Genomic DNA, 17,552 nt, shown 5'->3' on the forward strand with positions numbered 1-17,552 from the left:
GTTCCAATTTCTAAGCTGTATTTCTATCCAAGTTTTCACCTACATGAGAGATAAAAATGCTGTAGAATTAAAGTTGCATTCATCTCTAGTTAGTACTTATAATATTAGCAATAATTAATGGGTAAATTCAAAGTTGAAATGGGATGAGAAAAATACTGGGATCTGAAGCTTTTTAGCTCTCTTCCTCTCTTTCCCAGCCTCCAGTCTAATATGGAGTTGTATGAGGAGGAGCAGGGTGGCTGGGGAGAGAATGGGTAGTAAAATCAGATGAGAGAATGTCAGTGGCGACTGACACAAAGCAGTAAGTTGATTTGTAATCATTTATTCTTTTTTTTTTTTTTTTTTTTTTTTTTAATTTCCAGCTTCAGAGCCCAATTTGAAGGTACGTTCAAGGTTAAAACAAAAGGTGACAGAAAGAAGAAGCAGTCCTCTACTCAGGAGGAAGGATGGAAACATCGGTTCATTCAAGAAGCGACTGTTTGAGGTGACAGGTAATTAAGAATTGAGAAATTCTGTATCAGCTGCAAGTGCTCATGGAACAGTAGTGGTATTTTGGTTGAAACTGTTTGCTAAAGAAAAGGTTATGTCTTTTTTTTCTGCTGAGAAAAAAAAAGGAATGGTTGTGTATGAATAACTTGTAATCTACAGCTTTCTACCATTTACTAAAAGTATTGTACATTTGAAAACCATACTTTCAAACCAACTTGGAAAACAGTACCTTACAATAGCAAGTACAAGAACAAAGAAATGGTAGATTTTTGGTATCAAGGGACATCAAAGGAGAAAACAAGATTAGCCTCTTCCCTTAACTTGCATCTTCTGCACATGGACAACATTTTGGGTCTTGTATCTTCGACTTCCCATCTCCCATGGAAATTACAGATGCTAATAGCAGTCACAGAAATACTGTCTGCTGTTAGGACGTTTTGGAATCCTGTAGTTGGCCCTATCCATCTAGTTTCTCTTGTTTGAAAAATGTCAGTTTAGTTGGTTTCAATATAAGGGCTCACTCAGTTTTTTGAGTTGAAAAGTTTAAATATTCAATGACATACTGCTCATCATAGCAGATAGTAAGTATTCTTAGTAATTCAAAGAGAACTTTTAGCATGTAAGAATACAGAATTATGCATATGGGTGGGACTAAAAGGGGAAAGAAGGCAAAGTAATCTGTCATCAAGTAATATTAATTTTCAGTTTTTTTCCTGCCTTGAACTTAAAAAGTGACAAGGTGGGTGAACCGTGGATGCTAAGGCTTTCTCTCACATACTTGATATTGGGTAGGGGTAATTTTTTCCACATATATTTTGCAGAAGTGCACCCAATTTCCTAAACAGCTATAGTCCTCTCATTTTTAGTCCTTAGGGTTAATATGCTGCCAAGGCCTTACCTGTAGATTTGAAGGAAAAGAGCATTTACAGTGTTTGGTCTCATTCTGACATTTCTTGCTTTGACTCTGCATCTTTGGTAGCTTCATAGCTTGTTCAAGTGGTGTTACGATCAGGCCATAACTTTATGTAACCAAGTGCTACTAGTCTGTCAGACATGTATCTGAATTCACTTGGCATATCGGAATTATGTCATTCATGTCAGTGTCCGCATACATGCAATTCTTGTGACAACTTTCCACAGTATGTCATGTGTAGTACTCTGACATGGATGTGAATGGAAGTGTGAAAGCAACTAAGTAAGATAATTTCCCTATAAGTTATTTCGAGATTAGGATTTTTTACAACTAATTTATTATTTCAATTCGCTGAAACTCTTACAAGATTTTTGTTTTCCACTTCCTTAGTTTTAGCTGATTTCTACATATTTTGTACACTCACAAGGTATAAAATGAAACACTTATCCCAGGAGGTCTATTCTGCAGCCATTGAAAGAGCAGAATCCTGAAAATAAATGTGTTCTCTTCCTAGCTCCAACATAATTCGAAGCCTTACAGATTGCTGTTATCTTTATTGATACCAGCTATGTGACATTTTGCACCTTTCATAATCAAAATTTCTCTGAACAAACATTTCTGGTCAAAGCCTTTTCCTCCTTTTTTATTTTTTTATTCTTTTAACTGAAAAAAAGCCCTTTATTTAGATGCCTAACTATACAGAAAGTGCTATTGTAATTTTTAAAACAGAGAAGTAAGAATAAGTTTGTGTTTCTTTTATTAAAAATAGTGATAATATGATGCAAGTTTTACCTGACAAGTAGATTAGCTGCATATGAATTCACTTCAGTAAACTGAAATCAGCTCTAGTAGGAAAGAGTAGCAGGTCCAAGAAACAGCTAGGAAATCTCCTAGTAATTTCAGACACAGTGGGGATATATTTTTGCGTGTAAAGTGAGGCAGAAAGAGTGAAGAAGCAAAGAAGTAGCTATAGAATATTTACTGCCACATTTAGGTACTAATTATTTGAACTTCTTAAATGCTTTAATTTGAAAGCTATTCTGTTCAAAGTCTTACTTCTACTAATGCTGCACTCTTCCATCTTTAACCTTGTTAACTGTTTCCATTACATAAATTTAATCAATATCAGTGACTCAATAACAATGACTCAATACAACAGCATACAGCAAAATCATCATCTCCCCCTTTATCTTAGATTGAACTCAGGAAATTTTAAATCAAGATAACATACAGCCTTTCAAATGCTATTTCAAGATTTTTGTATGCTGTAACTATTCCTTTGTATTTGTGCCAAAGTTGTAGTGAAAGTGGTATATATTTTGCCATTGTTACTTGCGTATGTAATGATTAGTCCACAATGGCCTCATCCACTTTCTAAAAAGAAAGGGGATGGCAGTAGGCCTCTTGAATTGATGATGTGTTATCATGACCTTTGCAAGCCTGCTATCTCCATCGTTGTGATCTCTTACAGAGGCAGGATTATTTGCAATTAAAAGGAAGATGCTTTCTGTTCTTTTTACTCATTACAAGTTCTATGCCTGTATCTCTGCCTGATACTGAGTACCATACCATCTTTTGGGGAAAAATAAATACTAAATTCTTTATGAATCAGACAGATCAGAAGGGGAAAGACCAAGAGTATCTTTCCTTGTTAGCTCTGTAAAAGAAAAAAGAAATGGAAGATGAATTAGAAATCTTTAACGTAAGTAAATAGATTCTTTTCAAGAGACAAAAAACTCCAAGCCTGTGCTGTTAACAGTATGCAATTAATCAAGTGTTCTTTTCCTAGTGTGAAATTCAGGTATGCTTAATCTGCTTTTCAGAATCCTCAGTCAGTAGCAGCTCCCCTGGATCAGGTCCTAGTTCCCCGAGCAATGGTCCCACCAGCAGTATAACAGAAAATGAAAACTCAATTTTGCCATCTAATATTCAAGCTGAGGTAAGACTCTTTATTTGGTATAGATAATTTCTCAGGTTTCTAGACTGGAGAGATTTGAAACTTCAGTTTGATCATGCTCACTAGCAGAGTAATTGCATAAGTCATAATTATCAGGGATACCAGGACACTGCAGGCTGACATCAGATTATGTTGTGTACAAGATACATTTTCATAAATGAGACGCATGCTCAAGAGGCTGGCATATATGAGATGCATGTTCAGGAGGTTGGCGTATATGAGATGCATGTTCAGGATATTCAGGAAGAAAATTGCAAACAAAGGCAGTAGCAATGCTACTGGAAGAAGGAGAGTGAGCTGTGGAAGGAAATTGGAAGCATCTGTTGCAGCACATTGTCTTTTAGGATAACCTGAAGAGGTTCACAGTGTTGAACACTGATGATGAACTTTCACATGCAAAAAGGTGGTTTAGGTGTTGGTGACCCTAACACATAAAAGTTAAGGTGATCCCAGGTTCAGGTGGATTCTGAAGTAGATTTGCTTAATTACAGTATCAGAGTTAGGTGACTTAAATCCTTTTTCATATCTGCCTTTTATTTTACTGTACCTCAGTATCCTTATCAGGGCCAGTACTGACATGCCAGGAGTCTTGGATACTTGTTTTTGTGAAGATTGTACATGGAAGGAATCTGAACTACTCCATATTCTGTTTCATACATATGTGCCTATCACAACAGGAATGCAGATGGTGATGAATTGTGATAAACCTCATTTAGCATAGATGACATGTCAAAGTCAATGCTTTCCTTGGCAATATTGTAAAGGGACAGTAAATACAACTAAGAGAGAATCAAATTCCACAATATTCCATATTCATATATTTACAGGAATTCCTGCTTTGGTGGAAAAGTTTTCTAGTAATTATTGGTTTATACAATATATGTTAGTAAAATTGCATTAGAAAATGTGATTTAATAGAGTTTTAGCTAATAGAGGTTTTTCTCCAGGTCAGTGGCAGGACATCACCTCAAAAAAACCTGGAATGGGCAGTTCAACCTCCAGCAGTGACTTTTCCCCATAATGAATTAATTGTGTGTGTGAACTATGATCCAGGGGGCAGGTGGGTGACCTCTGCAAACTGATTAGTAGCCTCTCTCTGGCCCGTAACCAAAAACGAAAAAAAATTGCATTGATGGCTAACATGTGGTCTTGCCTCTTAGCCCCCTGTATGTGATTGCAAAGAAATTTAAATGATGCAGAGGAAGATCCACCATTTGGATTACATAGGATCCTAGTTCAATGGAATTAAATGGTATATTTTAGTATTGGGAATGCTTTAGATAGAAATTTGCAATATGTGGGTGTTAGTGCTCTATTAAACAGGAAATCTTGTCCAACTGGATTGTTTATTGACTTGAAGATACTACAAAATGCAAAGGGAATAACATCTCAGACTGATGTACAGTGCTTGTTAGTTTGCATGTTGCAGTTTCTGGACATTTTTCCAAAGTGTGGAACCGCCATCAGAAATGCATACAATCTGATCAGGCTGGCAATCTGGGGAGATTTGGAAAGGTTGTAGTAGCAACCATCAGCATTATATTCTGTTTATTAGTAGAACACTACATTGCATGTAATTTGCCATTACTGTGCTAGACATCAGAAGTTACAGTCCCACCATGCAATCACAGATACTCAAATGAGCCTAAAAAGTTCCTGTAGAAGTTGAGCTCTACTTGCTGGCATTGGTCACTTAGCTTGCTGGAAGTGTGCTAAGAAGCTGAAACTACAGAGTTCTATTTCTGAATCCAGTGAGGGATTTCTTTACCTCTCTGGTTACTTGACTGTTAATACTGTCATGCTGTGGGCTGAAACATTTTTCCATAAATCTCAGCTTCAGTGCATTTTGATTTTAGGGGGATTTTCTTTGGTAGTTTAACAGGAGCCAAACTCTTACATATCTCTTTCCTAGTTTTAGCATTAGCTGCCAGCTCTGAAAGGCTATATATCTAATCAATTTTTCATCAGATACAGCAAGTATAGAAGTTTCTAATAATAGGATAAGTGTTCCAAAATCACCCAAAATATCACTTGGTTTGCTGTAATCCTGCATGACTCACTTTGCTGTTGTTTCATAATTGTTGTTGTGGCATTTGCAGTAAGTGTTGTGCTCATATCTGAGTGGGTGGATAGCTGTGGTTTTCATGGCACCAAATAAAACAATTTTGCTGGGGGAAAACAGGTTGCTATGACAGAGGGCCATTTACCAGTAAAACATGAGTCAATACCATAAATGATTACGCTCTAGTGCATGGACAGAATTAGGGCATTATCAGTAATGAAACAGATTTTTGGAGTATTTTTGCCATATCCATTTGAATAGTGAGACTTTTAAGTGGTTTACCCTCCAGAGCAGACAGTCTGGTGGGCAGACATTTACATTTTTTTGAATGAACAAAGGTGCACTGCAAATGCTACATTTTTGCAGATAATCTTTTACTATCACAGTTCCCTTAATGGTGCTTTCAGTGCCATTTGTTAAAACACTGGTCTCATTATATGAAACTTGAAAGTTAAGCTTCAGATTTTAATTGCACCTTATAAATAAAATGCTGTTTTTATTAGGCCCAGTTGTCTCCAGTATCATCAAGGTTCACCACAGTAGCTATTTGTCTCTTGTAGCATGCCGTACACTTAGAGGTCACCTGCTGTGATGGGGCTCAACCTTACGTGCATGAGAAATGCAAGCAGGATTGAGCCCCGGCACAGCATGTCCCTGGAGTTCAGAAGGACAACCTGCCTTAGTCACATGAAATGATTAATTTTAGCAGTCATGGCCTGGTCAAAAGCCATTGGAGGCAATGGAAATTTTCCAGTTGGTGTAAGTGGGCTTCAGATAATTTTTCTTTCTTTTCAGTTGTGGTTTGGAGAGCAGCATTTCCTAGAATATCACGTGATTATACAGGAGATAAAAATGACATGCATGGCAGATAAAGACATACTTGATTTGTGCAGCCCCACAGCACTATGTTTCTAATACTCAGCTCCTTCAAGTGATCTTTGCAAGTAGCCAGTGGAAAAAAATGTGTAGGTTTCTGACCAGCTGAGGTTTGCTTCGCGTATATGTGAAGAGAATCTCATTAAATTAAAGTAAAAACCCACAACACCCCAAAAGACTTAAGAATTAAGAGTGTAATGTAAGCATTCAAAGCTGTGACAACCTTACTGTCGCTCCATAATTGAGAAGTATGAAAGACATTTCCTCTTCCCCTTCTAATGTATAAATGTGCATATAAACATACACACCTGATGTAGGTGTTCCTGCTTCTCAGAAGGTCCCAGTATGTCACAACAGAGGTACAATAACCGATCATAATGCACTGCTATATTTAGTTATTGTACTCTATGTTAAGAAAAGGGTAACTGTTGACAGACTATTTTAAGGGTCAGGAAGCAGGATCCACGTACGCAGTGAGTGAGCATATAGGGGAGCAAGTAGGGTGAGTTGCTCTTTGGGGTGATTTAGGTGCCAGTCCAAACAATCAAGTCTGCACGTAGGATGAGGGCCATAGCTCAGCCATTGTGTTGCCAAATGACACTGCTGGCAACTCCACCTTTTGCCACCTTTTCAAGATACTCGCAAGTGTGTAAAAAGAGAAGCGCCTGCTGGGGTTAAGCAGCTCTGCCTCAGCATATGCAGGACCCTGATTTATACAGGTGGGCTACCGAGTTTATTTTGAGAGATGAGGTTTAACTTATGCTTAGGCTAATATTGCCTGAAAATATTTTTTTAATAGTTACCAAAGTGAAAATGACTGTTCTTACTAATAAACTCCTGTTTTCAACATTAAACTCCCATGATTCTGCCTGATTAAACAATTGTGCCTGACCTTAATGTGGGAATGTGTTTTCCTGCTATACACCCTGTCACTGTTACAATGTTTGTTAATTCAGATCTTACAAGGTAATAGTGACATACTGAAAACCAAAAAGGAAACATGCATTTTGAAGTGGCTTTTTATAGATGCTGCAGTTGCTACAAATTTGATCATATTCTTGGAGACATATGAGCTTCTGCAGTGTCCTTTTGCAGTTAAATCTTTATAGTCTCCCTCAATAATATCTCCATAGTCTTGATGTGATTTTATTCATGGTCAAAGGGGGATGTTATCAAGGCAAGATACTGTTAGCCAGGAATTAATGTAATATACAAGTGAAGCTTCTTTGTTTCATGTGCTTTTGACATTCCCTAGGTACCAAAAGAAAATTACAGAAATAGACTTCTACTGTTATTGTCTCAGTGATAGGTCGTATCTCCAAACAAACTGTATGAGGAAGGTTATGTTTTGGAATAACATCCTGTGTTTTTGTGCTTAACCACTTTTCATTGATGGTCTGAAGTTGCATTGTATTAAGCACAGAGTATTTTACAGAGTTAATTGATATTGCAGGTTTGTCCAGGGGAAAATCTACAGCTCCCCACAACATGCTTGACAAGTTATTATATTTACTTTAGTCAAAGCCCGAGTGTGCAGTATCCCTCTTGGAGGTGGTCTATTATTGGAGTCCCATATGCTTTTTGTTTGGGAAGAAAGCAGTCACTGTGTCATACTGTTACACAGGGTATTCTTTTTCAAGGATGTTGTTCCCTTGGGGACCATATCATGCCAGAGTTCCTAAGTCTAATAAGACCTTTGTAGCTCTTATTGTGTTAAAGTTCTGGGAGGGAAGCAAGAGTTAAACAGAAAATGTAATTCAAGCAACTATACTAGACCACATGTTGAAAAACATGACTGTTCAAGCAGAAAGGCAAAGGCTTCAAAAAGATTCCTGTTGTGGTAATGTAACTTTTTATGTTTCTTCCCAATGAATATAGAATGGAAAGACAGAGGGTGATCTTTGTAGAATGTCTGGTTTTACTTGACAGTAATTAAAAATACATCAGCAATTCCATGTCCTTGAAAATTATATCACAAGGTTTTAAAAGAAGTGTTAAACATTTTAATTTGGAGGGAATTAGGAAGGCTATGAGGGGTATCCCACCATCGGAGAATGGTAGTATGCTGGTTTTGTATGCATGCATAGAGAAAGAGGGAAACAGTACATTTTTTAAATGGTAGATGTGGCAATCTGCCTCACTTTCTACCCCAAATTCCCATGTCAATGGATGCAAATGTTGTGCCAGAAACTTCCCCATATAGTAGTCTGTGTAAGAAAATACATGGATTAGGTAGAAACATTTCATACCTTACAACAAAGTTTATAATGACCACAGTAAAGTAAAGTTATAATACATGCACATATGTGACACCTTTCATTCTGCTAGATAAGCTTCTTAATTCATTGGCTAAATTCCCACTGAGATTTTAGTAGTGAAAATGCAGGTGATGAGAAGAACCTCTGTTTAGCTGATGAGATGCTGATGAGAATAGAAGGTCTAGGAATCTCCAAGATTTCATTTGTTGCATGGAAACTTGATTTACTAACCAAGGAATAACCCATGACTATATCAGTTACTTTTTTAAGAAAAGAAATATCAACAGCCTTTTCGCAGGGATACTTTTCCTTATCTGGCACCCCACTGAGATGCAAACCAATGCGTGATACATAACTGGCTTTCAATGTAGCAGAATAACAAGGGTGAAATAACCAAGATAAAAAAAGTTGGAGATGATACTTCAGTTGTTTTTCCACTTTATTCCAGCATCTGGTTTCACAGCAACGGCTTTTGATACAGGATGAATCAGTGAGCTTGCTGAGTTTGTACACATCCCCTTCTTTGCCCAACATTACCTTGGGACTTCCAGCAGTGCAACCTCAAATCAGTGTAAGTGACCAGCCTCAAGCCTTGTGTCCATTTTTGCTTCCAGAAAACCTGCTTTCTGACTATTCTCATTTTTTTTTTATTTTAGCATTTTGGAACGTAAGCAATTCACAGTAGGAACCAAACTTCTCTTTGCATTGCACAATGTCTGAACATTTAAGGGCACATCTTGAAAGCAGTAGTAATTCTTAATCATTAAATAAGTGCCAGTGAGCTTATCTAAGTTCAGGCCACATGCGTTGCATTTATGGCTGCAAATCAGATAACAGATTTCAGACATGGTGAGAAGTATATGAGATCATTTACTATAAAAGTTCAAATTATATGATCACCCCTACCTGCTACAGTACAGCACCTGTAACTTTTTATGAGATTCCAGTAGCAATCTCATGTGGGATGGAGCATAGTAGGGGAGGAATCTAATATTCCTGAAGCTAAGTTTGTTATTTGAGTTGTGTGCCATCAGTCAGATAAATAAAATCAGTGATATGTGAATGACACTTAGTATTTTAATAACAAGTTCTGTCATGTGCCCTTTGTTCAGTCTGCAGCAATTTAATGTGATATGTATGAAAACACAGACATGGTATGTATGGATATCCATGCTGATGGATGAGGATCTTAAGATCTAGACCAAGTTACAGTAAGCTATACGTGAAATCTGAGGCTCAGAGGAATATGTGAAAATTTTTGCCTCTGGTTGAAACTTCCATTTTCTGATTTCTAGCAAAAATGGTAAAATATTTATAGAAGTTATATGGTTGTTCTATGGAATGGAGTATAAATTCTGAAGAAATTTTAGCCAGTTAAATTTTGTAGAAAGTAAATTGGTAACTTCTATAAAAATATGAGGGCTGTAAGTACAGCTTTCCATGGTGCAAAAAAAATTAAATCTATACAGTCCACTGTGGTTTATAGCAAGTGCTACTTAATTTCTCTGCTGAATGTAGTTTCAAGTTAAAGTTTCATGTTATTTTATGGCTTTTTCAGTACATTTACTGTTCTCACCAGTAATATATTGCTGCAGTCCCATATTCTAGCATCAGATATAGAACTTTGCAAAGAAAGTTGCATAAGCTTTAAATCAGTTCTCTAGAAGCCTTTCATAAGATTTTTATAAGCAAATTATTGTTTTTAAGGGATGGAAAAACTGAACTGACCATGAAAAGTAGTGTTTACTTTTCCAGACAATATCATCAAAAATTTCTTAGCTATTTCACAAAAAGTAGAACTAGCTTCAAAGTAATTTTATGACATTAAAATTGAAATGAAAATATGTTTAATATGCTCACTCAAATCATGTGAGCTTTTGATGTGGCCAGCTAGCACCAAATATTACTTTTGGCATTAGGAAAAACAAAGGAGTTGATTTATGCAAGTAATGTTTATTTCTGTTACCAGAATAAGCAGTTGCAATTTGAATGTAAAGTTTACTTTGGTGTTTGTTTTTCAGGGAAGGGTGATAGCAGAGTGTGAAGTAAGCATGCACCCAAAAAATATTAGTGAAAAGCTTGGTTTGCCTTATTAGAATTTGTGGAATTTAGATTGTCAGAGATACTGGTTTTACCGTAACATACCATAGGTGGTTATCTGCAACCCACAACATACTTATATCTGTTAGGTCATTATTCTTGCTGTAAAGATTGTTATTCTGCATTAGCTGCTTTTTTAAGATTTTTTTTTAACTAGACAAAGAACAAAGAAATACAAAGTACATTTGCAATGCTGAAGGGCCAAAACTTCCAAAAGCTTTAAATCCAATAACTTTTATATTGGATTTATAAGGGCACTTCAAAATGCCACACACATGCAACAGCTCTTGATGGTTCTGTAGATGAGAGTTTAACTCTACAAATTTACTTTGCAAAGGGTAAAACTTCAGGGAGTCAGGGATTGCTCCAGGAAAAGTAATAGCTTCCCACTACTACAGGTAATTATTTTGTTTTGCTAATTGGCTTGCTGTCTGATGGAAAGTTATGTGGAAAAACAAGCTTTGCCTCATCCAGACTCAATGGAAACTGTTTCCTCTGATTCCCTATTTTCCTGTGCAGGAGGCTTTGGGAAGGTCTTCAGGAATTTTAAGGATAGGTCCTGTCTTTTCATTAATAATGTTCTAACTAGTAGTACCTTATGCTTTGGCTTTTACTACTGATTTTTTCCAAGTGGTTTCATTGCCCAGTTTCTCAGTGTTGCATTTAACTTGCATGTTCTTCCTCCCTTTTCATCTCAAAGTCGCAGTGTAAGATAGGGATGTTAACCTTTTCCTCTGTATATATTCATAAAGTATGACATAAGACCATCTAATCAAGCAGAGATAAACATGGCCAGGTCTATGAATAGCAGTTACCAGTGCCCTTGTTCTTTGACAGGCTTCATCATCATTCAAAGAAAAGCAGAAGGGGGAGACCCAGTCACTCAGACAAGGAGTGGCCTTGGCTGGACAGTATGGGGGGAGCATTCCTCCATCCTCAACTCATCCTCATGTTGCTTTGGAGGGAAAGCCAAATAGCAGCCACCAGGCTCTCTTGCAGCATCTGTTACTGAAAGAACAAATGAGACAGCAAAAACTTCTTGTGACTGGTAATGATCAAGGCTTCAACACAATAATAATCTAAGATGTTTTTAATGACATTTGTATTCACATTAGATGTTATAATACAGATATTATACATCCTAACCATTGGGAAAAGTGGAAGGGTGGGAGAAAAAAGGGCAACCTCTTTGCTTTCCCCCGTAGTGATTCTACTGCAGTCTGTTAGCCTGAAAGAATTGAGTGATCACAGGAAAAAGAAAATGATTACTTCATCACATTCTTTTGTAGCTGCTGAACTTCCCAGCATGGTGAGGCACGTGGTACACATCCCACTGCATCAGTGCTGATGCTAAGTTCTGCAATATACACCCCTCTTCTCACTGAAAGCTCTCTCCTATTAGAACTATGTTTTTCACATTGGAGTGAAATGTCCCTATTTTGCAGGAGCAGTTCCTCTTCATCCACAGTCTCCTTTAGCAGCAAAGGAGAGAGTCTCACCTGGCATACGAGCTGCCCACAGACTGCCTCGTCACAGGCCACTGAATCGAACCCAGTCAGCCCCTCTTCCTCAGAGTACTTTGGCCCAGCTGGTTATCCAGCAGCAACATCAGCAATTTTTGGAGAAGCAGAAACAGTACCAGCAGCAGATCCACATGAATAAGGTGAGTCCCCAGAGTAAGGAATTTCCAGTGAATGTAAAGGCTGAAAACTTATAAGGGAGTTTAGGTGTTGGTGCCATGTGGTTGTGGACAGTAGACAGGTTCTTGCATAGTTATCTTGTTTATGAACAATTGATATATACGTTTGTATAGATCTTCGTTTTCAACTTCTGAAATATGCTACAAAGGTAATTTTCATTCTTGACATCAGCAAGAATACAGTTAAACAAAATAGTGTTCCGAGTATCTTATAGGTTTAAATTACAGGTGGTTTCCTGTTGAATGGTAAGTGATGCCTTAAAGATTACTAAATTTCTATCCAACTTTTTTATGTGCACTTTTGAGTTTCAGCAATTATTCCTTTCAGCTGCCTTTGAATTGTATTTTAAGCTTCCTCATTGTGGACTATTATGTGCAGTAAGTATATAACTCATCTAAACACAACCAGCTGATTAAATTTATCTTTTTTATCATCTTTTATCAAACCAACTTTTTCTCTGTAAGTCAATTAGTAATGTGAAAGTTGGTTATCTGTATGGTGCTATAAATTTCCCATATAAGGCGAAAGAGAAGAATGTGCTATTGTTAACATCTGATACAGAGTTAATTTGTGCCCATCTTTCCCTGCAGGCTAACACCTTATTATGGGGAGGGAGGGGGGAGAATAAAAGGGACCATGCATTAATAAAAAAAGAGCAGCAGAATCTAAATAGCTTTATGAGAAGCTAATGCTTCTACAACAAATGTGACGCTGTTCCCTGCTCTAAAATGAAAATCCGCAACTAATTAAATGCTTTCATCTAGAGAATGTTTTTCTGCACTTACTACATAGCTTTCCAAAAGTTATTTGCTGGAGCTCCACTTGTAATTCAGAGATATTAATCAGTCATCTTCAGTTGTCTTCTTTTATTTGAGGGTTACATAATAACTATATATAAGAGGCAATGGCAAAAAAAGAAAAGATTAAAAGCAGCGTTCAGCCCTAGTACCTAAGAAAAAAGAAAGAAAAAAAAATCAGTCCACCTTACTGGGTGAACTTCCCAGGGGGTACTGATTCTTTGGAATCTAGTAAGAATTCCCAACAAAATTAGAAACAAACCTAGAGTTTAAGTACATAGTTTGTACAGTGGTTTGATTATTAAATCTTGTCTTAATTAGGAAAAATGAAGACCAGAAAACTTCAAAGTTCAGAGCTGATCCTTGCATGTTAACCCCTCTCAGCTTGGGTGTTTTGATTACTCAACTAGGACTCCAGTTGGCTTTTCTTTGAGTATGCATTCCATATGTTTAATCAAGATGGCATATGTATATCTCATAGCCTCAGGTTTTGAAAATATTTCACCTGCCCTCAATTGTCTGAAGAGAAAAGAATTTTTACCAGTAAAGTAAATCCCAGTCTTTGTGCTGTTTGTGTGTATTTGCTACAAACCAATCAGTTTATGCATTCCTCACAAAGCAGAGAACCCCACTGACATGTTTTCGCTAGACAGTATGCTTTTTTGACACAAATTCTACTAAAGCATTTGGAGATACTTGCTTTGCCATATAGGTACATTTGCCCTGAATGTCAAAATTAAACTTGAGTCACATAAACATATTCCTAGTCACACAGGACTAGGAATGCATTGCACCTCACAAGAGATAGCCTGGCCAAGGAAGTAAAAGGGCTGCAGTTGGTTTGGGATTATGCTTGTTTCAGTAATTTTTTTTTTTTCCCCTCAGTTAAAGTGTAATGAAAATGTATGTTAGGCATAACTCCCTCTCATACTTGAAATACGCTTCCAGTTTCACATCGTTATATGTAATAAAGAGATAAAACAATTCCTTCTTGTAAAACTTAGTGAACAAATTTTTATTCTTTGCAGTATAGGCTATACACGTATGCAGATAGTAGAAATTTAAATTTATGCTTAGTAGCTTCTTACTCTCCTTTATCCCTGCTCCCAGAGCAGCTAGCCTTCACCAGGGGCACAGCAACTCATCAGAGAAGCAAACACCTAAAGAAGAATAGGATCATGGTGCAGCCACACAAGCAGTGGGTTATCAGAGGATGAGGGTGGTTTATCAGGCTTCACAGTTCGCAGCATTTAGTTTATTCTACGGCACCTTTCTCAGAAGAACCGTTCTGATGAATAGCACTGAAAAATTACAGTGCTGTAATTATGTATCTGTCCTCTGCAAGCATACAGAAAGCCAGGGGACTTTATTACATACATAAAAGGAAACCTGATTTTTAAAACCTGGAATTTAAGGGTAGCCCATAGACCAGAGAGTGAGAAAAGATCAAATCATGGAGTAGCTTTTAAGTACTAAATTTGAAGGCATATTCTTTAACTCTTTAACTTAAAAGTTCAGATTGAACACCTGTGCCTACATAAGATTTATGAAGTCCTGCAGCATGGTGGAATATACCTTGTTCTATCTTAAAACTACCCTCTATTCACAGTTGAAGTTATTTGTTCATTATATAATTTGCACGGCTTTACAATCGAACTTAACTCTGCAAAGCAGAGTTACTTGAACCTTAAAACAGTAGATATTCTAGACCATGTAGCAAAGCAACCCAGTGTCTTCTAATTTCTTAGGACAAGTTTGGGCATTTATCAAGTAAATATATACACTTGCATTTTCTGTTCATCTGTCTCCTACTCTTCTGTTATTAGGCTATATAATGAAATCTGCACAGAGGTGTAATTCCCTCCTTTTCAATCATGAAAAATATAGGTGGGGTTTTTTTTAATAAGGCATACTCAAATATTCTTTTAAAAGTTTTTGTGTGAAATACTACAACCATTTTAAGCTGACAAGACTATGAAATGCCAATTGATCAAGAGCTTAGAACAAGTTAGTATCTTCTTTTTCTTTTCAATTTCTCTTTCCTTTTTTCCTTATGTTTACGACTTCAAGTAATTAAGACTTTAATATAGTTCAGCTGAACCCAGTATTTGAATGTTTGCCCTGAAATAAGATGATATGGCATGCACCAGCACTCCCTGAAAAGTGTTCTTGGTCAGATCATTTGGGCAGACGTATAGGTGTATCTTTCTGTAACAACAGAAAGAGGAAGAGACCAAGTTTCTCTCCACCCCATTGGTCTTGTATTTCTCTTGTATTAAAAAACCATTTCTTTTCTTTAAGAAAATAATACATTTCAGCAGCAAGACAGTGCTGCTGTGAGGGTGATAACAAGCAAAATCTAACATAGGTCAGAGGTAAAGAATTCCCCTGGATTATTTCCATTCTGAAAAGAAACAACTAATTTCCAAGAGGTGTGCCTCTGTCCTTAATAACAAAGAAAAGATCCCCTATGGATTATTTCTGGTCAGCTGTCAGATGCCAGGCTTTTGATGTGGGAAACGGTACACCTCTCCACTGAAGTTTGGCATTTATACCTGCGGGATCTAGTATGCTGACCTTCTCAAAACATTCTGCAAATATTCACATCCCATCCAAAAGTGGGTAGAAACCCTCATTCCAGCTTTCTGGGGAAAAAATATTAATGAATGTGAAGTAACTTGAACTCCGCTTGTCTTAGGGAAGATCAGCTTTGCCGTTGTCAGCTTTAATATACTTCTGTCCAAATGACAGCTTATTTCCTTATAAGGCCCTTTGATCACCATTGCAGATCTTCATTTTACTCAATAAAGGGAGTCCAAAGTCTGAACCCTCTGGTTAAAATTATTGCAGTCAGGTAGCAAAAAACCACTAGTACAATAAAAACCTTAAGTTCTTGATGTTATTTGTGTATCTAGAAACCCTTGCCCCTGCCACTTGCAGAAAAAAAAGGTAATTTTGATGTAAATAATATAATTGCAAAGCCCTTAGCATATGTCTGTGTTCAAGATCTCAGACATCATAATGTTAAGAGTAAGTGAACAAACCCCTCTGTCTTTTAAGGTCATTTTTTGTAACGTATGATGAATAAAGGCCTGCCTGCGCTGAAGCTAAAGTAGCACTGTCTTTACTCGACCAAGATTTTATTTGCTCAGTGTAGGAACCCAACATATGTTCTTAAAATAATCTATTCATAGCATTTTGGCAATTTGTTTTTAACGGTAAAATCCTCCTCTCTATTGAAGTAGTAAAGGTTAAAATAATGGGGCAGTTGGTAGGATACACTAAATTATGGGAGCAGTATAGATAATATTAGAGCTTACATAAGGAGTGCCTGAATTACAGTTTTCATTTTGGGCTGTCAGTTGGTTTAAAGCACATTTATAAATATATAAAAATATCTAGGAAGAGAAAATTCATTAGTGCTTTTCATGGTGATCATAATTGACCAATATCTGTTAATAAAAAATGAAAAATAATATGTAAGGTTCTGTTGATGTACTGATGGAAAAAGTAAGATTATTTGTTGTCAATAATAATATTGTAAAGATATAGTTAACGCCAGATTAATAATTCGTTTCTCTGAATAATACTTAATGAAATACAGACGACTGGATCAGATTCAGCTGGAGTAAATTAATATAGCTTCATTAAACATGTTACAACTGAGGTTTTAGTTTTCCAGCTTACACATCTGACTATCACCTTCTGAAGGTGAGAGATAGCACATCTCTCCAAATACTGCTTATAGCAGGCAATTATTTGGACAAAACTATAGCAACAGCTGACTGTGGAACTGAAAAATGCCCAAAGCCTTTTCTCCTTTGCTGAGAACTATTGCTTAAGCCATAATGCAGAAGAATTATTTTGAAAGATAAATACATTCCTTAGAAACATTGTACTACATGAGTAACAGAGACAACAGTAAGTAGATGCCAGGTTGTTTCAGTACAGCTAATGTACATAATTGGTCAATGTAATATGAGATAGCCATAGGAGAGAAGGAGAAAAAGTGTTTCGTATGTACGTACAGGAGTTTTAGAAACAGCCACCATGTATTTAAAATGAAGGATTAATTAAAGAAAGAAATGTAGGGGTTGTTGTTGCGGGATTTTGTGCTATGTGTCTTTGTAAAAATGTTTTACTTAAAATATTGTATTTTACAAGAGCTTATCATTACAAAGGAGAAACAAAGGCAGGGGCTGTAACTGAAGGATCTGTGTAATGATTTGTTGCAATCTCCAGGTTATTTAGTCTTCCACTTTTCTGTACAAGCAAACAGGTTAGATTGTGTTTGGTTGGACTCTTGTAGTTATACAATGGAGCTGATGTCTGTAAATGCTTCCTCTCCTGCTGCCACTATTTACTTTGGCTCATGCATATCCCTAACAGTTTAATTTCCT

General features: G+C 36.8%; 1 protein-coding gene across 11 annotated transcripts in view; it reads left to right on the forward strand.

Annotated features, from left to right (window-relative positions):
- The window catches only part of HDAC9 (histone deacetylase 9), a 457,613-nt gene that overhangs the window by 256,413 nt on the left and 183,648 nt on the right, over positions 1-17,552 (forward strand). For all 11 annotated transcript variants that reach the window (XM_065666277.1, XM_065666281.1, XM_065666273.1 and 8 more), the window contains 5 exons: positions 363-491; positions 3,226-3,341; positions 9,004-9,126; positions 11,493-11,703; positions 12,101-12,318. In XM_065666277.1, coding sequence (XP_065522349.1) covers positions 363-491; positions 3,226-3,341; positions 9,004-9,126; positions 11,493-11,703; positions 12,101-12,318 — 797 coding nt within the window. The remainder of the gene's footprint in view (positions 1-362; positions 492-3,225; positions 3,342-9,003; positions 9,127-11,492; positions 11,704-12,100; positions 12,319-17,552) is intronic.

Source organism: Lathamus discolor, chromosome 2 (genome assembly GCF_037157495.1).
Source record: "Lathamus discolor isolate bLatDis1 chromosome 2, bLatDis1.hap1, whole genome shotgun sequence".
Lineage (NCBI taxonomy): Eukaryota > Metazoa > Chordata > Aves > Psittaciformes > Psittacidae > Lathamus > Lathamus discolor.